The sequence below is a fragment of the Lucilia cuprina genome, chromosome 5 (genome assembly GCF_022045245.1).
Source record: "Lucilia cuprina isolate Lc7/37 chromosome 5, ASM2204524v1, whole genome shotgun sequence".
NCBI lineage: Eukaryota > Metazoa > Arthropoda > Insecta > Diptera > Calliphoridae > Lucilia > Lucilia cuprina.
Window position 1 is genome coordinate 30551548 of NC_060953.1, and position 22052 is coordinate 30573599.

The 22052-nt window shown below is 28.3% G+C and overlaps 1 protein-coding gene across 4 annotated transcripts in view; it reads left to right on the top strand.

Annotated features, from left to right (window-relative positions):
• LOC111675620 (protein encore) overlaps positions 1 to 22052 on the top strand; it is a 41906-nt gene that overhangs the window by 5244 nt on the left and 14610 nt on the right. For all 4 annotated transcript variants that reach the window (XM_046953250.1, XM_023436402.2, XM_046953251.1 and 1 more), the window contains exons 2-4: positions 1188 to 1530; positions 1668 to 1825; positions 21867 to 22019. In XM_046953250.1, coding sequence (XP_046809206.1) covers positions 21891 to 22019 — 129 coding nt within the window. In that variant the 5' untranslated portion in view covers positions 1188 to 1530; positions 1668 to 1825; positions 21867 to 21890. The remainder of the gene's footprint in view (positions 1 to 1187; positions 1531 to 1667; positions 1826 to 21866; positions 22020 to 22052) is intronic.

A 22052-nucleotide genomic window follows, 5' to 3' on the forward strand; every position in this document is an offset into this window, starting at 1 on the left:
CATAAATGAATAAAAATATTATTTTTTTATTTCTGAATGAACATAATCAAGTGAACCAAAGAAATATGGTTCCAAAATGTATTACTTTAGAAAAAATGTTTTAAAAATCAGCAATTATGTACTACGACAAATTTTTGTTTCTATATTTATATAAATCACATAATAATTTTATTGTTTTAAACATTAATATAACTTACTTGGACGTTACACGATCAAGTTTTGCCTTTCAAGTTTAATTTTTTTACCAATACACTAACACTTTTTAAAATTGAAACAAACTTGCTTTTCAATTTTTCTTTCTTTTTATCTACTGTTTCAATTTTACAATCAATAAATTAATTTTTTATAATTTCTTTTTTGTTCTTTTTTAAAGAAAATTATTTTTTGTATATATTTGTGTTTTAGTAAAAAAATTATTCAAAATTAAGAATCAGTTTGTGTGAAAAACTTGCCCCGTTAATAATCCTTTAATTTAGCCAAAAACTTTATATCAAACCAGCTAAAGTTCTGCAAATAGATACTTCTCTACCAACAGCGACCTTAACAGGGGCAATATTAGCTGACATGATTAATGAAATATCGCAGTTCAGTCCAATGCAATTTTCCAAGATTATTTATTAAAAAAAAACAAAATTAATTTTCAAATTGAAATGAGGTGTAGGAGATCTCATTGTATTGTTTACCTTTTACCTCGTAGAAGTAGTGATGTCAAGAGCACATAGTGCTTATGTTGACGATCAGAAAATAAGTATATTTAATTAACCAGACGTGGTGCAAACCATAAATCGAACTTGAACAATCACTTTATATAAAATAAAAAGAATGTAGTACTATTATTGATGGCTTATTTTACATAGGTCGACAGTCAGTTTAGTGACATTAATAATATGGGCTTCAACTGTGTCGGTTGAATTCGTTAACCATATTAGGTATAAAACGAAATCGAAAATAATTACTTATATAGTCCAATTTCCCAAAAAAACCTTAATGGAGCAATGGCATAAAAAATATACTTTGTAAGAATTTGTAAAACAAATATTAAATATTCAGATATTAACAAGTTTATTTTAGCACATTTCATTATTAACATGTCTTTATTTTTATTTTATATAATTTTGGTAAATAAAAAAGATATATTTTTTTTATAATTTCATAAACATAATTGTTTGATCTCTTCTCATTCATAGTTTAAACAAAAAGAAGTGTATCAATGCATATTGTATTCTAAAAAAGGCAATTTCTACAAACAAGACGAGAATACAGAATAGGCAAATAGTGATTACCGTTAAACTCTAAAACAACGCAAAATAATTAAAAGGCAAAAAAAAACAACAATTGACAATCGATTCTATTTCTGTGTTTCAATGCCATGAACTGCGACGGTGACTTAATGACGAGTACGATAATAGTACAATTACAATTTGTCAATGACTTTGTTAAACGTCTAGTCTGTAAGTTGTCCTTGGTCAAAGAAGAGGAATCATCAAGATTTTATCGAGCAAAGGAGTCGATGCTTTATGCTTTGTTTATGTGAGTATTATTTAATATTTTATTTTCACTGTTATGCAATTGATTTAGTCTACGTACATTACATACATAAATGTTATGGAATAACAATAGTTTTGATTAAATGTTTGTTTTGTTTTTTTCTTTTCTTTAATGTTTAGTGTCATGAAGACTGCCTAAGAAGAATAAGAAAAGATGAAGTTGTACTACTAGACGATAATGTAGATAAAAAGCAAGGACTATTCTGAATTTAACGAAGTAAAAAATTAAATACAACAAGTCATCAAGTACTGCTGTTGATCAGCTTGAAAATTAATTGGTAAGTGGATGTCTGCATTTCATTTTATTAATGTCCCAGCAAGTCATACTTTACAAACGATTACATATTTTTCGCTTTTATAAACAAAGTACATCGAATTTTGATAGAAAAACCTTATGTAAATTGTATATTTACATAAGCGTGTCATTGAAATCCAAATTCGGAATTTTACATCCTTGAAATGACATGTCAATGTTAAATTCAAAAGAAATTTCTCTTTGGGTTACTATGTGATTGTGATGAAAATACTACATTCCTTTTCACATTTTTTGCTGAGTTATATTTGCAACCAGCCTAAATCGAAATTTATGCTTTGAAGAAAAATCACTTCTATTATTATTATTAGTTACTTCTATTATTACATATGATAATAAGTGATAATTTGATTGTGGATGTTGTAACAGATGTGGTTTAAACGTTTTAATTTTACTTTTGAATGGGAAGACAGAATCATCAGATTTTATGTCACAAGCTGTAAACACTTTCTGATTGACGAGTTGTTAATATTTTCTGATTGGTATTATTTCAAATTCTATAGTTATTTTTTGTATAACCAATCATCACTCCATCTTGACTTTCTTCATCAAGTTTCATTAACTTCTATTCTGGTATCCGAACGTAAGCTTTTCAACCAAATATGCGTAACTTTTTAACGCTAGGTTTGTATCCATACTATAACTCAGATGGGATCTCCATTGCTCTAACAACTCTCTTTGGACTTCTATTCATTAAATGTACAGCCATTAATGTTATTTTACCCACAGTTTCTTTAGAGCACTTGATTCTAATAACAATGTTCTTATTCTTTTAATTGAAATTCTTTCTCTCTGAAATTCCATTTTGCTATGGTGAGTACGCTATAATATCTTCTACTTTTTATACTTTTTAGCTTATGGAAGGATAATTGTTTTTTGAGTGATACTCGGTTCCTTGATCACAGCGTAGAATAGAAATCTTTTTACAAAATTTAGCTGTCACAAAGTTTTATATTCTCAAAATTTATCAAAGATTTCAGATTTCTTTTTCCACAAATAAATTATCGCAAAGAAAAACATAGTCGTGATCCATTTGATGGTTTACATAAACGATCTAATCGTGTACTTGAAAGAATCCATAGTGGTGTATGTGGTTCTATTAGTCACAATACTCATGTAGGGTATCGATGTTTTGTATCATTCATTGACGAATATGTTGTATTGAAATGGATCACGACTATGTTTTTCTTTTATACAAATGTCACACAAACCAAATTGCTTTACATTACCATTTCATTACGACTTATCAGCTTAATACATTGTTGATTAATATGACCTAATCTACTATGCCATAATTTTCCTTCATCACGAGCACACAAATTTACAGGTCGAAATATATTAAGTTTAATTTCATAAACATTATCTTTCAATTATGCTAAAACATATTTACTGCCTCTTTACAGAATTGTTGCTCTATTTTCTTAAAAAAAAACTACTTAAAACCAGGATAATCTTTTAATATATAATAAGTTCTTCCTTACACTTACAAAACATCTCTCAAGTCCACTTGTTTCCTAATTGAGTGTATACTTCATTTGTAATAAGTGTTTCATTTTTCTCGGCCACATTTATCTTTATTGGATTTTTCAAAGTAATACTGGTATTGCTATGTCCGTCCGCCCATGTAAACCTTGTAATCAAACTACAGGTCGCAATTTTGAAGATAATTCAATAAAATTTAGCACATGATCTATGGTACCGTAGACAAAGCCTGTTGGAAATTGTTTACGTCGGTCCATTATTTCACCTAGTCCCCATACAACTGAACCCAACGAATAGGACTTTTAAGTTCAAAATTAAAATATCTCAACAAAAAGCTGCAAAACCAATATCTATAGTAGACTTGATGACTCTCACGAATTCTATAAAAATAGGTCCTCATATGACCCCCAAAAGCCCCCATCAAAATTTCACTAAAATGTCCACAATTTTATTCAAGAAATAACAACAACGGCTTAAGTATGTATATCTGAGACAAAGTACAATTCAACTTAAATGCTTTATTATGACAACTAAATCACATTTTATTTTTGTAAAAGGTGTAGGATATTATATGGTCGGCCTCGCCCAACTATAATTTCTTACTTGTTTTTTGTTGTCGATTTTTTTTTATTTTATTCTATTGCTAACTCAATTATTTGGTAGCAATAGAACGATCAACTAGTAACAAAGATTTCTATAGCTACTTCTCAAAGTAGCAATAAAATGATTTATTTTTTTAAGCTACTACCCCATTTGTAGTTTATGTTTTATTTAGAACTATTTCTAGTGCTACTGATTTACTACTACTGCTATATTTGAGATTTACTTTTTATAAGTGGCAATAATGCTACTGCAAAACTTCACACAATTTTTTGGAGCAGTTTAACTACTGCTATAATGTAATACTTGGTAGCAAACGTAGTTTTTTTAACACTGTATAAAACCAGTTTTGCAAAGTAATTTAGAAAAATATGAATAAAAATATGAAATTTGGCAATGTAAAACAGAGCGTTATTTTCTCTACGATATAATAAAAAATAATGTCGAACACTTTGCAGGATATGAAAGTCTAAAACCATTAAGTATATTATTTTATTTTTCAACAAACATATATATATTTCAAGTATGTTGGTTCCAAATTAGGAAAATTATTGCACACATGAGCACTACTATATCCTAATTTGTTGTATGGTCTTCCTTCGATATTAGAGATCCACCTCGATAATTGAAAATAAAAATTCAAAGGACTGTCCTTAGTTCGTTGTTAATTTTTGTAGCTAATAGATGAAGGATCTTTCGGTATTTCCTCAGTCTTTTTCTGTCATCCTGTATTTACAGCAGTTTTGGAGGACTTAATAATGGTAAATACTGGATGAAATATCGTTGTCCCGTACGTGAAATGACAGAACATATCCCTTATGTATTTAATTAGTCGGTATTGGTTATGGAGATAATTTTTTTTATTTTAATTGTTCAACTCTTTTTTTACATTTAAAGAGCTTACACAGTAAGGATTGAGACCATAATGATGCGAATATCTTGAAAATGTAATGTTAAACTTTCCATACTATAGCAACCCTGAGTGCTTCGCTACCCAATCAAAATACAAATAAAAAAATAAATCTCCCATGTAGAATATAATTCATTAAGTCCTGTGTATGTTTATTTTCTAGTTTCTATATTTATTTAAAAAGTTTCTTTTGAAAAATACAATTGAAATGATGAAATTGTGGGTTTTCCCCATTTTACACAAAATATATCGTGTTTAAATCTATATATCACAGATATAACTCAAACGATTCAAATCTGCATTCATTTGTTCCGGAAAATTGTGCTTTCAAAAAGTACCTAATAGTTTACCCGAATTTGTTGCCTTAGTACCCGAATTCCAAAATAATTTCTATTTTTTAAAATTTTATAAAAATTGGTTCAATGAATAAAATAAAATTAAATTTCCGGTTTTACTCCTTTTTGGTACTTTTTCCCCAAAGTAAAAACAAATATTTTGTTTAAATAAATATTACGGAGTTAGTCCGTATAATATGTATGTCTTATAACAATACGGCAATAAATCGAAAAAGTTTTGTTAATGTGATAAAAAAGGACCAATAATACAGTTTCTCCCAATGTGTACCCCCAATATTCCCCAATATACAAATATCTAAAAATCCCTCCTTTTCGAAATTTCAAAATTCCAGGATTAGCCGGAATTATGTGAAAATAATAGAAATTAATAACAAATTTTATTTAAAATTTTTTATATAGTATAAAAAATAACACAGTAATTCATAAAAAATACTAAATTCGAATATTTTTGTGCGGCACTGTATTTATACGGCCAAAGATTGTCAACTCAACAGCAATTTCAAACAAAAAATAAATCCGCGAAATAAACATTGAACTCTTTTTAAGTGAAATAAATATTTTTTATTTTTTTAAATTAATTTTTCTTATATTTTTGTAAATTTATATATTTTTTTTAATTTTCAATTTATGTTATTGGCTGTTTATTTTATTGTTAAAGCTATAGCTTTGTACCAGAACTTTTCTGGCTAAAGAGAATTAATAAATTTTTCTTCGTACTTGTAAAAAGTACGGGAACAGAAAAAACTAAATTTCAAAATTGTTAAAAATTTTTTTGTTTTTAATGTACTTTTTAAACAAATAATTTATTTGACAATTTTTTTCTATTTGCCAGGAAAAAATTTTCTGGCTAAAACCGACAAGTTCTGGCAAAGAGAAAACTATAATAATTTCTCAATTTTGTTCTCTTTTACAATTTCTGGTAATAACCTGCAAATATGACAAGTAAAGGAACACAGCTTATAATGGTTATACACTAAGCGTCACCCGTGACTAATTTTGTTTTATTATTATAATGCAAAACATAAAAGCGATTTGAAGCTAATGTTTGTAATAGTGAAATCCTTAAAAATTAATTAATGTTAGAGCAAAACATGTGTAATTAAGATGAAAAAAAAAAATAAATTTTACTGATTTAAAGTAAAAAAGTCCAACATTTTCAAGCCAAAAGTGAGTATACAGGCTCATTTAATTTTGTTGCAAATGGCGAATGTCACCGATTCTGAGAGTTTTTGAAATGGCTTCGAACTTTCTTAACCTGTTATGTGTTAAAAAAAAAAACAAATAAAAATGAAGAGCCCCTAGAGTCATACTATAATTACAACTTCCAATGGTAATTAAAATAAAATTCTGAGGTAATAAAGGACAACTTTAATGAAAATGATCTTTTGATTTCAGAAGATGGCTAACTCACCTAACAACGATGCAGTTATCACCTATTATAAAAGCGTATTGGTGGATGATTTAATTCTGTTCCAAATTATTTTTCACTAAAATTACGTGACTTATTCATGAACTAAAACTTTAAAAAATCGCTGTTCTTATATATGTTTTTAATCAAAACAAACAAAACAAACCGTGATTAATATCGTAAAGTATTGTAGAGGATTTGGTATGATTTGCAAACTTTTTTATGGGGTCTAGATTTTTTAAAAAAAAATATATTCCTTAAATAAAAATCGATAATATTTGCCATTGGTGTCAAAATACGCTCGCTTTTGTCTCGAAAATGTTCGAGTTTTTTTCTTTAAATCAGAAAAATTAATTTTTTTTCAAGATTCTTTCTTCAAAAGTCCAAAAATAGGTGGAATAACATAGTGTAAAGGGGCCATGATATTGTGCCAAGAGTTCAATGATATACACACAATACCCTTTATAAAATTTCTTACATTAATAGTTAATAACATTGTAAAAACGCCGAAACACGTGAACCTAATTTTCAGTCGTACAATCTGTTGACATAGTTACTTCGTTTTAAAAAGTTGGGTCTAAATCGGGAGATATTGCATTTTAAAGTTTAAACTATTTTTGAAATAATTTTTGATTATTTAAATTTAAACAAGTAGAAAAGTATAGTCGGGCATGGCCGACCATATAATACCCTACACCATGAGTATATTTTTAAAATTTTTACATTTTATAAAATTTTTATTTTTTATAAAGAAAGTTTTATGTTGAATATTACCAATAATTCCAAAATATTTAAGCAATTTATTGATAAAAAACTAAAATTTCTAAATGATGCTTTATATAGGTCAAATATGGGCCGATCCTCGGTTAATTTGGGAAAAGGATATATTTCTAAATAACAGTTAGTTTTGTTGAGTTTCATTGCGATACAAATGGTTACAAGTCAATTTTAGACGTTTAAGTCATTTTTTGAAGGGGGGTTTTTATGGGGGCTAGGGTCAAATATAGGCCGATCCTTACGAAAATCTGCAGCGTCATTTATACTATATATACAGAATATTTGACGTAATTATGGCATAAAAAGTTCAAATCGGGAGGTACGATTGTATGGGGGCTAGGTGAAATAATGGACCGATTTCAATAGGCTTCGTCCCTGTGCCAAAAAACATGCTTGTTCCAAATTTCATCAAATTATCTTGAAAATTGCGGCCTGTACCTTGCGCACAAGGTTTACATGGACAGCCAGCCAGCCGGACAGACGGACGGACGGACGGACATGTCTTAATCGACTCAAAAAATGATTCTGAATCGATCGGTATACTTTAAGGTGGGTATTGGACCAATATTTTTGTATGTTACAAACATCAGCACAAATTTATAATACCCTCCCCACTATAGTGGTGTAGGGTATAAAAACAAAACATACACGCAGAGAAAAGTAAGTAAATACATAAAACTGGAGTCCATTTGAATTATTATGCATATATATTTAGTTTTTCATAATTATTTCGTATGTCTATGTGAGAAAACTTTTTCAAATTTTAAAAAATCAAAAAAATATCACCTCATAAAAGTTCATACCTTAAAATGCAATATCTCCCGATTTTGACCCAACTTTTCAATACGGAGTATGCCACAAGATTCTACTACCGAAAATTAAGTTTATGTGTCTCGGCGTTTTCTGTGTCTTTTTGACATACTTAGGATTTTACTATTTACAAATTTTATTTACAAATCGCTTTTATGATGTGCATTATAATAATAAAACAAAATAAGTCACGGGTGTATACTAATTTTTGACGCTCAGTGTATACTAGACCTTTTTTCATGGATATGACTTAATCGATTCCGCTATTCTATAAGATCCGGAATATATATTTATTAGAGTTGAAAAATTATATTGTGAAAATTACAAACGGAATGACAAACTTATATATACATTTCTCACGAAAGTGAAACCCAAAAAGTACCAGAATGTCACAAAATCAAAAAAGTAACAGTTGAATAATGAAAATTACCAAAAAGTTCACTTTTATAGATTCTAATTTCTTCAAGACTCTGCATATTAAATTTCTTAGTTCAAGGATCAATATTATAGAAAACTGAAATGTTAAAGAGAACTCAAAATTTACTAGTTGCATATCGAAAAAGTTGAAAAAAGTGCCATTTATTCCGAAAAATAATTAGCATTTTCATTCACTCAGAACTGTGTTTAATTTAATGTTTTTAGGTTAAAAATTATCTTAAACTACAAAAAAAAAAAAAACAAAACAAAAAGTCCTCTTTCATAGAGTTTGAAGACAAAAAAGTACCTTTAAGTCCGCATTGCGCAATGGTTGAGGATACCACAATTTTTTTAGCCAAAACTAAAAATGTGTCCAAAAAATACTTTAATTGCTTAAAGTTTAAGTGAAATGCCAAAAACTAAATTAAATGCAGTAGCAAAAAATATATTTAATTTTCAGAAATACTTTTCAATTAAAATTTTTTCAGAAGTAATAAACATTTTTTAAATATGTTGTATTTTTTAACAAATTGTTTCTTTTATTTTTTCCAACGCCTATTGCAGATAATTTTAATAAAATTTTCCCGAGTCCAAAGAAATATAAAAACTGAATAAAAGAAGAAAGTCCACATAAATAACTTTCATTTGAGGTATTGGTCATTGAATTCAACAATATAGTTTGACAAAAAAAATTGTTCACTGAAAATTTTTCTTGTTTAAATTTTTTTGCCGGCACTGGATTTCATACATATCCTGCTCGATAATTACTAGAAAAAAACTCGTCGTAGCTTATTTGCATTTGAAAATTAAATTTTCAACTATTTTACTCACCCTTGCAAATTTTTTTCTGTAAGTCCAAATATTTCCCGATTTACGCAATTTTCTGTTCAATTATAAACAAAAATGTTTATTAAATAAAGATGAATTATATGGAAATAGGGACTGAGTTATATGTATTTAAATTAATAAGATTAAAAAGGGGACCAGGTCCATGAAGAAATTCCTATTTATACCCTACACCACTATAGTGGGGAGGGTATTATACGTTTGTGCTGATGTTTGTAACATACAAAAATATTGGTCCAATAACCACCTTAAAGTGAGTCGATTAAGACATGTCCGTCCGTCTGTCCGGCTGGCTGGCTGGCTGGCTGTCCATGTAAACCTTGTGCGCAAGGTACAGGCCGCAATTTTCAAGATAATTTGATGAAATTTGGACCAAGCATGTTTTTTGGCACAAGGACGATGCCTATTGGTTGAAATCGGTCCATTATTTCACCTAGCCCCCATACAACCGTACCTCCCGATTTGAACTTTTTATGCTATAATTACGTCAAATATTCTGCTATCTCTCTAAAAATTGGCACAAATAAGTTTTATATAAGTATAAATGATATTGCAGATTTTCGTAGGATCGGCCTATATTTGACCCTAGCCCCCATACAAACCCCCCTTCAAAAAATGACTTAAACGTCTAAAATTTACTTGTAACCATTTGTATCGCAATGAAACTCAACAAAACTAACTGTTATTTAGAAATATATCCTTTTCCCAAATTTACCGAGGATCGGCCCATGTTTGACCTATATAAAGCCTTATTTAGAAATTTTATTTTTTTTATCAATAAATGGCTTAAATATTTTGGAATTATGGTAATATTCAACATAAAAGTTTCTTTACAAAAAATAAAAATTTTATAAAAGTAAAAATTTTAAAAATATACTCATGGTGTAGGGTATCATATGGTCGGCCATGCCCGACTATACTTTCCTACTTGTTTTATATAAAATTGAACTTTCAAAAATTCTCAAATCGTGGTAATTGATCATATAGAGTAAAACTTTTACAAACAAAATCAGTTGTGTGCAATAAAATATTCTTATTTTAAAATATTGACACAAAATTGGTTGTGTGGCTTTTATTAATGAGCAATTATTCTGTAATATATTTATAACACTCTTGTAGGAAATATGTTTGGAGCAACGACGATATTTGTAAAAAGTTTAAAAATTTATTTATACCTGGCCTCCGGTAGGTTAGAGTTCTAGTCTGGTGGACCGGGGGTGGTGGGTTCGATTCTCACCTGAGGCACTGGTTAAGGAGCGCACAACAGGCCCCATAGAGTCCTAGGTGTATTTCTTCAGATTTGATGTACTATATATGTACATCCTCCTTTTAAACTAACTAACTAAATTGCACTCGCATAAAGAGTACTTCTCACGTGTTCTATTTATGCATTACACAAAATCCGCAACATGTACTTTATTATATTTTGCAGATCCTCATAAATTTTCCGACAATTTTCCTCGATATGAAAATACAGAAACGAAATTTTAAAAAGTAAGCGTTACTTGAAACAAGTATATTAAATTTTCTGAAAATATTTTTGTAGAGGCACATAAATAATTATTTTACATCTTATAGTTGATGTTGATATCACCATACGACACTCAAAATTAGACAAGAACCGGATGATATACGTCTGAAACTATAAATTTATTGGATCCGGTATACTTTTTAAAGGACTTCAAAGTTTTAAGAAGTACATTTTTCGAAAAAAAAAATATTTTAAAATACTGATCAAAAAAATTGATGTCAAGCTAACAAAAATATTTTGTGTTATTTTTAGTTTATTATGTCAGAATCAAAAGATGTATAAAAGAATCTTTCAAGATATTTTTGAAAAAATAATATTGAAAATTTTAATAGATTTTTAAGGATAAGAATTTTAAAAACATTTTTGACAGATTTTCATCCTAACAGCATAAAATAAAAATAATACAAAATATTTCCCAATTCTTCTTGTTGACTTAAGACCAAATTTGACATTGTTTTATTAGTAAACGTATTTTAAAATATTTTTTGAAAAATGTACTTTTTATAGCTTTAAAGGCTTTTTGAAAGGACATAGGATCAGGAAATAACCAACTAAAAACCCAGATTTTTCGCATAAATTTATAGCATCAGACGTATATCATCCAGTTCTTGTCTAACACATTTTTTCTCTTTTTGTCGGACGGTGTATTACAATAAGCCTTTTATTTTTAATCTTAAATGAAATAATAAAACTTTGATATTGTATTCCTAAAAAATGCAAAAAAATATATGTATAGGGAAATTTTAAACAGGTTTCGTACCTTACCCTTTCAGATTAAACTGATTAAACTTTGTTCTCATATTTTTTGTATAAATACGAAGTTTAAACTTTTCCAAAATTTCCACATACATTACGGTTTAGATATTATGAAGGTTCAATGTTCACACTTTTTAAGATTTTTTCAAAAATTTGACTTGGAATATTTTCTAAACCGTCAAAAGCTATATCGCACATAACTACAAAAAAATCTATTTATTAGAATAAAATTGAGTTACTATAGGCTATTTAAATCAATAAGTCAACTAGAAACATATTAGTTAAAATGTTTAACTTAAAAATACCTTTAGTTCCCTATTTGTAAGGAACCGTACTTACTACGCCTTAGCTCCATGGACATCAAATGAGTTAAAATGCTTATGAAATAATAAGAAGAGGTTTTATTAGCTTGTAAGTTGTCGGTAATGCGTATATCCGTTATTGACTAATGTTCTCTGTGCCCAACTTTCTGAACATAACAGTATACGATTCATGATTAAGATATAATTTGTTGCAAACGATTAGTGTCAGAATGGGTCGTTATACATTGATGACTTAGTTGCAATTAATTTTCGGAACATTGAAGTTTCTTTTTATTCAAAATTAACATGACAATTTAGTTTTTTATATATTGAATACTAAGATATTTCGTCATAGTGAATTTAAATGAATTAATATTTAAAAATCATATGTTTACTAAACTATAAAACAAAATATTAATTGTATATTAATAGTTTTGTAGACATTAATTTCAATCAAATATTTGTTCACACAGATAGTACTTTTCTATTTTCAGATTCTTAACCTGCTTCCGATTTTTCTCTAGTTGTAATTTTTGTTTTTATTTAATCAGTGTGCAAGTGTTTGTGGATAAAATGTGTAAATATACAGTATCGAACAAAACTAAAGCACGAACTTTTACTTGTAAGAAAAAAGCTGCAGTTATTTATTTTTTTGTTAATTTATATTGTTTGATCAAACATAATGTGTTTTCATTTTAAAGAACATTATGTTTCATTGTTTTTATAATTTCTAGACTATATTCTACCTGAACCAGGGATGGTAAAAAAGAGATTTTGTTTCAGCATCAAAAAAATATTTTAAAGGGTACTTTTTTATCTCAGAGTACTAAAATATTTTATTTTTTATAAAAGTTGGCTATTTTTAGAATACATTTTTAATCAGAATTAAAAAGGCCATTATATATTGATAGGGTGAATCTTTTTCAGTCTTGCTACACAATTTCTTGACCAGGAAATGGGTGCATGGTATCTCATAGCTCCCATAAAAAATATTACCACGAAATTGTACATTGTTATATTTTTGTAAATCCGGTGTTAATGAAAATCAGGCCACATTTGGCCGTCTACAAGGATGAATTCAGAAATTCAACTTAAAGCTAATAACACAGGCTGAATTTTTTACCCAAAAATCAAAGTATACTTTTCTTAAGTCTTTATTTTTTTAAATATTTTACAAATAAAGTTGTTTTGGCGCTGTTATAACGTCTCGAAAAGAACAAAAATGGTGTTTTCTCCAAACTCATGACATAATACAGTGGTTTTCCGGCTTAACGAAAGATATAATGTCAGGCCCATTCGTAATAACGAAAAATTCGTTAAACCAAGTAGGGACTTTTCTATAATTCAATGATAAAAATAGGGTAATGCACGGAAGGAAGTCTATTTTTTAAATCGTTGTGAATGCAACCATAAAGTGTTTGGCAATTTCGTTTTCTTTTTTATGCAGTTTGCAAATGAAATTAGTTTTTTCCTTAAATTTAGAAAATTAATTGTTTTCTTATAAAAAAATATCGATTAGATCCCCATTTTAATCGATGTGAAATTCTAAGTATTTTACGGTAATTTTGTTTACAAACAATTCTATTTCTCACTTTATAGTAAAACAATCATATTGTCGCCTTAAATAAAGATTTCTATATTAAAATGTATGTCAATTTAACAAATCTTGTTAATATTTCCGAACATTCTATTTGAAGTTTTTTTGTACCGTCGTACCAATTTTGCCATCCCTGACCTGAACTAATCATTTTCATTACAAAAAAATACAATTTTTTTTTTAATTTTACGGAACTTTCTTCTAAGAAGTTAAAGTTCGTGCTTTAGTTTTGTCCGACACTGTTAGTATGTATGTATGTATGTATGTATGTATGTATGTATGTATGTATGTATGTATGTATGTATGTATGTATGTATGTATGTATGTATGTATGTATGTTTATATCGAATATATTTGGACGACATCACATTCTTTATCATCATACAGCTAGTTTTTGGTTTTGTTATTTTTACGTATTTGATTTATATAGATCACTCTCCCTCTCTATTTTTGTATTTCGCTCTCTATTGTTTTGTGTCCGTCCAGGTAAACATTGTTGTTTTTTGTTCATGTCACTATAGTTTACATTACTTTTTTGGCATAATTCCCATATAAAAATACATCGATATTGTAACGGGTGCTTCAATTAAAATATTATATTTTTGTAATATTTATTTTTTTAAATTGTATTATAAAATACTACAAACAATTTTGTATCTGAAATCTTTACATCAAGTTGTCCACACATACGCGGCTGTCAAAAAGTATAATCAATGTAGTTGTATGTTGCTGCATGTTACAAGCAAAAAAAAACACAGTATGCCTTAAAGCATAGAATGCTTAAAGTAGGTTTACATTCTACATTTCTGTGTACTTGTGCTTACATAACCACTTTTCAATGACTACTACTTGCCGACTGCATTACTTTTATGTTCACATATAATGACTTCCATATAACAGGAGTTATTTTGAATTTTGCCGTTTTATTTGAATTGCGAGCTATAAACTTGTTTATGCACAGAGAAAAGAAAAGGGGGTTTCTGTGTGAAAACTACAAACAAAATAACTAAGAGCATTTCTAGACTGAGTTGTCACAGGGTTTTTTCTAAATTCAATTTTAAATGCTCTTCATAAAATAATTACTTTTAAATGTAAAAGTTTTTTTAAAGGGTTTTACAAAAAAGGGTTTTTCCAAAAAGCGAAGAATTCGATGAAGGTATTAAGTTCACATAATATTTCGACAAGAAAACGCGTGGTGTGGACCTTCATTAAATTTTAAATTAAAACAAATTTTTGTAAACTCTTAAAAGTTTAAATTTTGTTGACACTATTTAAAACCCTTTTACTAAATATATTGTACTTTGGTTATTGCTAAGATTTTTGCAAGGATTGATATTTCTTAGGACTAAAGAAACATTAGCCTGTCTGTTATAAAGACGATCTCATACATCTTTTAAGAAAAACTGATTGTGTGGAAGGGCTGAAGAGGTCTTGCATATGACCCTAAGCTGTGCTCAGCCGAGAGGCCTAAATGTTAGCTCCCGAAACTCAAATCTATATTTTCTCAAAAAAAAAAAAAAAAAAAAAAATTGGAATCCTGTTTCCTGGGCAAGTACGTATGAGTATCCATATATAGGATAATGATAAACGAAGCACATCGGTTGAAAATGAGGCCTTAATCCTACTATGATACATTTCCTTCATAAAAGTGTGATTTGGAAAATTTTAATAATCTGGTGAGCTTCTTTAGAACAAAAGTTTAATATTAAACATGATGCTTGGGAATAAGTAGTACTATGAGCACTACGTGAAGCAATGAAAATGCGAATTTACGTGATTCAAAGGTAAAACGCTCAATTTAGTTAATTTTATGGACGCCCTTAAGGCCTTTTGGAATAGTGTGTGAAGAACTGCTATACCATAACGATAGCAGGACGAGAAGCTAGTCTAAGATATGATTCTGAGTGGACCGACAGGAATACAAGTACTACTTTAGACATGTGTGGTTTCAAATGAATATAGTTCATGTGGAGAGGACAGAGAAACTCTTTCGTAGAAATTAGATAAGATTTTGGGAGCTATATTTCGGATATAACATCTCATCTCATAACAAATTGAAAATTCATAGGAATTATAATGAAATGCGTTCCTCAAAATTTGATAACATACATCTATACATGTGTTTTATTTAGAACTTCTAACACCCTATTCCAGCTTTTATATACTTACTTCAAAAATTTATCCTAATTTTCTATCCATTGAAAGTTTTCAAGTGTCAAATTGTGGAGCAAATATTTACGGCTGTATTCATATTTTAGGTTTATTATCCAATTTCAGGCAATATTTGATAATATACAAATTGGATAGCAACATTTTTAGACAAACAAATGATGGCCAATATCATTTGATTGCATTTTTCATAGTTTTTTGGTTAAATATAATGAAATAAAGTAATTAATTGGTAAATTGTATTAATTAGTGTTGTACCAATGCAAAATATATTCGCCGGCGTTAAAATTGGTCAAATATCAAAGACATTAATCAATATTTGCAATAATTTAGAAAAAATTGCAAGAAAAATAAGTAAAAATAAGAAAATGTGCAATAGTGATGTTTATTTTGTCTCAAAATATTCGTTATTCGGATACTTTAAATAATTATTAAAAATTATATGTTATATTTACACACTGAACTAAATATACATTTGTTATATCCATATGCATATATACTTATTTTTCTTAAAGGTTTGTTTTTATTGTCAAAAATATATTATAAACAAAAATATAAAATTAAGAAAACCAAATGAACGAATATTTTATCCTAATTGAACGCAACACTAACACAGAAAATGACAGCCAAATTGTACAGTGCTGCCAAGTAAAACAAAAAAACAGCACAATTGTTAATGTAGGTTTATTGTTTGTTAATGTAGGTTTATTGTTTGTTTATGAATATCATAATTTTATTAACGGTTCTTAAGGCTATAGTGTGATTTAACTATTGTGTGCCTTAAAACTAAAATAAGAACCAATGTAAGTTAAAGCAAGATAATGGACAAGATTAATGATAACCGAAAAACAACATTAAACTTAAATTATTTATCTCTATTAAGTAATTTGAAAGAGTACTTGTTTAAAGAAATACTTATTGTGTTCACTTACAAAGAAGCTCGCTTTGAGAGTAGATGTATGTTTGTATGTTAATTTATTTTATTTTCGAAACTTATAGTGTCAACGAAAGTACGAACCAACATTCAAATGCAATTTTGTTTTCTCTTTGTGTAGAAACAATTGTAACCTTTCGATCAAGATAAGTTTGCAAACAAAATAAACCCGAAAACTATTATTCATATGTTAGTTAGTTTGAAAGGAGGATGTTCATATATACATCAAATCCGAAGAAATACACCTAGGCCTCTATCGGGCCTGTTGTGCGCTCCTTAACCAGTGCATCAGGTGGGAATCGAACCCACGACCTCCGGTCTACCAGACTAGAACTCTAACCACTAACCTACCGGAGGCCACACATTATTCATATATACAATGCTATCAGATTATTAATAGGTCATTATTACTCTCCTTATAGATAATACCCAGCAAAAAAAGAACTTCCAGAGAAGCAAAAAAGAAGTAGAATTTACTCCATGGAAGTACTGAAAAAAGTGGTGATTTTAATACAGGCTTGTCATAGGATGGATATTATTTTTACTTGATTCCAAATTCACTAGATCTGAAGTCATTCTTAGGAAGTAATTTTTATTATTATATTCTATTCGCTTTTTTGGAAGTTAATAAATGTTACTTTCACAAAAGGTAAACAAATTCCCTTAGTGCTACTTTTGAGGTGGTGATAAATGTAATTCTTTTGGAAGTACTTCGTTTTATTTTTGCTGGGTATTGTTAAGTAAGAACAAGTCACGTTTTTGTTGGGAACTATCACAGCACTGAAAAACATTAAAAATTAGTATAAAATTATGTTGACATCACTGTATATATCAACCCTTAGATATTTACCTTCCACCCCAAAAATGTATTCATACTACAATACAACTACTACATACAAACTACGAGAACGAGAATAACATCGATACGATATAATACGATGTTTACCTTAACCTGTTCCAGATAAGCTTTTACGCACAAACATAACAAAACAATTGATTATTATGTTGTGTATGTTGTTAGCTGTTGGTTGTTGTTAGTCGTTTATGTCATGTTGTTGTTCTTTTACGTCGTTTTGTTTTGCTTTCTTGTTTGTTTCTTTTTGGCAATTGTTTATTTTTTGTTTATAGGAAAGAATACATTTATGTATTTATTCGATTCGATGGATGTTTGGGGCATAATTACAATTTATTTTAACGCATACTCGACTCTATTTTATTTTGGTGTTTTTTGGGAAGAATTGGCAAAAACGACAAAAAAGAGAAAGAGAGCAAGTGTGTGTGTTGAGTGTATTTGTGTGGAAATGTTTTCACGATGATGACAATGAGAGCGTACGATGGTGATTTTTCTTTTGTATGTTAAATCCGTTTAGTAGCACAAGAACGAAATCAACCCAGAAATACTTGGCCCAGTATCAATTTGTACGTTTTCCCATAATGTCTGCCATAGATACGTGGACATCATCGTCGTTGTCGTGTACGGTAGAAGAACAACAGCAAAAATAGTTCTAATCAAGAAAAAATTAAATAGAATGGAATAGTATAGTATAAAAATAATAATTTAAGCAAAAGGAAAATTTGCAAATAATTTGTACATAATATGAAAATTAACAATACGAAATCAACATTGCGTATTAGAAAAGATAAATTTTGAAAAAAGGTGCCATTATTAATAAATAATAAAATATAAAAAATTGAATTGAAAAATTTTAAAATTCTTTTTCTATTATACATATATACAGCATATATCTATAAGCTGATATTTATATGTGTGTGTGTGAATCTGAAAAAATGTGCAAGTGTATGAGTGTATATATAGAATTTTCGCCCATATAGATACACACTAACTTTAACCACACGTTCTGTGTTCTGCGAATGTTTTCTCGAAAACGAATATAATGTCGTGTCGTGTTCTTCGTTCGTTAATGTGCTTTAACAAAATAGCCAGCCAGCCATCAAAACAGGCTGTTTTAATGTCGTAAATATTGTCGTCGGTCGTCGTAAAATGCCCTGTTTTACCCAGAATAAAAAAATAAAATATAATGTGAAAAATTAAAACTAAATAACAAAAAATATAAATTCTGTTATACTATTATTTATAGTGATTCAGCAAACAAATATTCAAACTTAAACTACATATATTAATCAAAACATCATAAAATTTCTATATCGAATTGATCTAATTTTCATTTAAACAGTTGTTGGCTTTCCTGAAGTATGAAATATGTACATACATATTTATTAATCATAAAATTTCCCCAATTTTCTTTATTGAATAAATCACATAAATAATGAAATGATATCAGGAAGTATATAAATCGTTTAGTCGTATCATAATAATTGCATTCAGACAATGAGAGACAGTAATGGGATTTTGTATATTGCACAATTTCAAAAGTTACTCTTAGTAGTTTGTTTCTTTCTTTCGTTTACCACAAATGTTCTCCAATACTCTCCCCTGTCTTGAGAAATAATTACATCAACTAAAATGCACTTGTGCCATCTATTTCTCTGACTCTCTTTCACTAGTTCTCGTACTTTTCACCCCTCTACTACTTTCAATTCGGAACTTCCGATTTGTTTACAGCGCAAGTCCTTTACTATTGACAGTTTGGCTAATACTTAGGTAATTACTCCATATACAGCTGAGCGATTGCATTTCGACAAACTCATGCCATTATTACTACTATTTAGATGTTCTCTTCTCTTTGTGCTGGCCAGGTCATTTCGTTTGTTTGTTTCCATGTTTTGCAATTGTCATGGGTTCCGTATCGTACAAGTGTCCTACTTGTTTACAACTTCTTCGTTTTCGTTATTGGACGTCGTTCTGTGTTTCAGGTGCTTACATTGTGTTGTCCACCCATTTTATGTTTTTGACATGCATACAACAATCAACTTGCAACAATAAAAATATAAAAATACATTCATATGTACAGACTCACTCAGTCTATTGTCTGGCCTGTTTTGCATTGCGTATTTAATAAGTACGTATTTACGTATGTGTATTTGTGTATATTTGTCGAGATTCCTAGATATATGCATATCGGATAAACAAAATGTAGATTCTATTGTTTACCTTTTTCCTTCATGCAACAAATTAAAATAATTCAATTTACTGACAGACATTTTTCACATACACACACATATTTTGCACATGTTAAATAAATTTTGACATCTCTATGATTTATTATTTTGTTTGTTGGATTTGCAACAATCAAATATCTGAGTAATTGTTAATTTGTTTTTTAAGTTACACGTGTTTTTTATTGATAAACATTTTTTTATATTAGATTTCTTTAAAAATGTATCTATGCTGCAGACTTAAAAAAAGTGCTAAAAAATATAAAAATGTCTTTGTCTTTAACTTCAATTGGGTCAAATTTAGTGTGTCAGTATGTATACGAGTATGCATTTTGTATAGTATGTATATGTTTATAATTCGACCTTCGGACACAATACATAAAAAGTTCGTGCAGTTTTTTTTTGAACATATAAATTTTCATCTACATACATAGATACATACATTATTAATATTTAAACACAATAGTTACAAAATAACTACATATTAACCTAATAAAATTATCAAATTGATATAGCTGGTACATACTTTCATAAGTACATATATGAAATATATATTATAAATCCTACACATAAATTAAATAAAATGCTGTTCGAAAACAATTGTTCATTTTATTCTATCACTTATCGTCCTGATAGCCTATACTTACATTATAAGCACTACGCGATATCTTTATTTGGAATTCTTTATCTAATATACCAATATTTATGTTTTTGTGGAACTTAATTATTGGCCATCGTTTGGTATGTGTTTTCCAAAGTATGGAACAAATTAATCCAATTCCGGTTGTCTAGTTTTGAAGTAAAACGTATTCCACTAAGAGCATTCATAATCGATCGAAACACATATATGAGTCTGAGATGGCAATGTTTAGACTTTCCTATTTTCTTTGCAACGAGTGGCAGAGTGTTATCAAAATGAAATATTACGGTTTAATATCTAGACGAATATTCCTGCTAAATCGAAAACAGAAATAAAACCTAGAAATTTATTTAATTTATAAGTTCATAATACAAAGCTCGCAACCGATTTCTCTTAGTTATGCAAAATTTAAAAAAAAAAACAATTACAGATGATAAAACTTGTTTATATTCGTTTGTTATTGAGAACACTAAATATATAGGCCTGTTACAGAATTCCATTCCGATTGTAAGTAGAATTAACTTTCCTAATTTTTTTCTTTAATAAAGAAATATTACATGTTTTTCGGAATGAAACCTCTTCACATTATTAACGTAAAATTGACAAGGGTTTAAAGTTATTATTTTTTAAGTTTTTATCGATTTATTTACAAGTTATAATTCCACTTTCGATCGGAATGGAATTCTGTGACAGGCATGATACATTCATAAAAAATAATGTTTAAAATTTATTTTAAAAGCATTATATTTTTCATCGTGAAAACAATTAGTAAACATAAATATTAAAAATAATTTTTCTGTAATTTTATCAAAAAATAACAAATTGATTTTCCCAAAGCAGCCATTTTATGCATACAATAATAAATTATATTAATATAAAAAGCAATTTTCTTATCTAAAATATGTGATTTTTAATCTTAAAAAAAATAAATTCTAAATAAAAATATTATATAAAGTGCACAACAAAAGTGTTTTTACAACAAAATTGACTATATTTTGGTTTATTGCACTGCCAGACTATTAGTAAATAAAATGATTTTCTTTAAATATAACAAAAAATTACTATTGAACTTTTGCAAAAAAACATCATTAACAATACCAGCAACCAATAATTCTACAATAATACAATTTTGAGATAAAAAAGACAAGTTTACATGAATTTTTTTTTAAATTTTTTACTTAAATAAATCTAAATCTAAGTAATAAGAAAAACTCTTATTTTCTTAGTTTATTTATATAAATATATTAAATTGAAATATCTACAAAACAAAACAGCAAAAATGCAGTAGTTTCTTTAAGGTAAATTATTTTTTTAAGTTCAAACACATGATTGTTTTAAAAATACATGTACCTGTAACAAACAGTTTTTTATTGTTGTTTTTGTTTTATTACAGATTTTTTATACATTAACTGTGATTATGAGTTCCACAAAATCGCAAGTAGCTGTAGCTACTAATATTCCAAATCTAGCATCTGGTCAACAACAAAAAGATTATAATACAGAAGAATCGTTGGGCCGTCAGAATAGTTTTGGTTTAAACAGGAGGGTAAGTAAAGCAATACTAAATTCCCATATATAT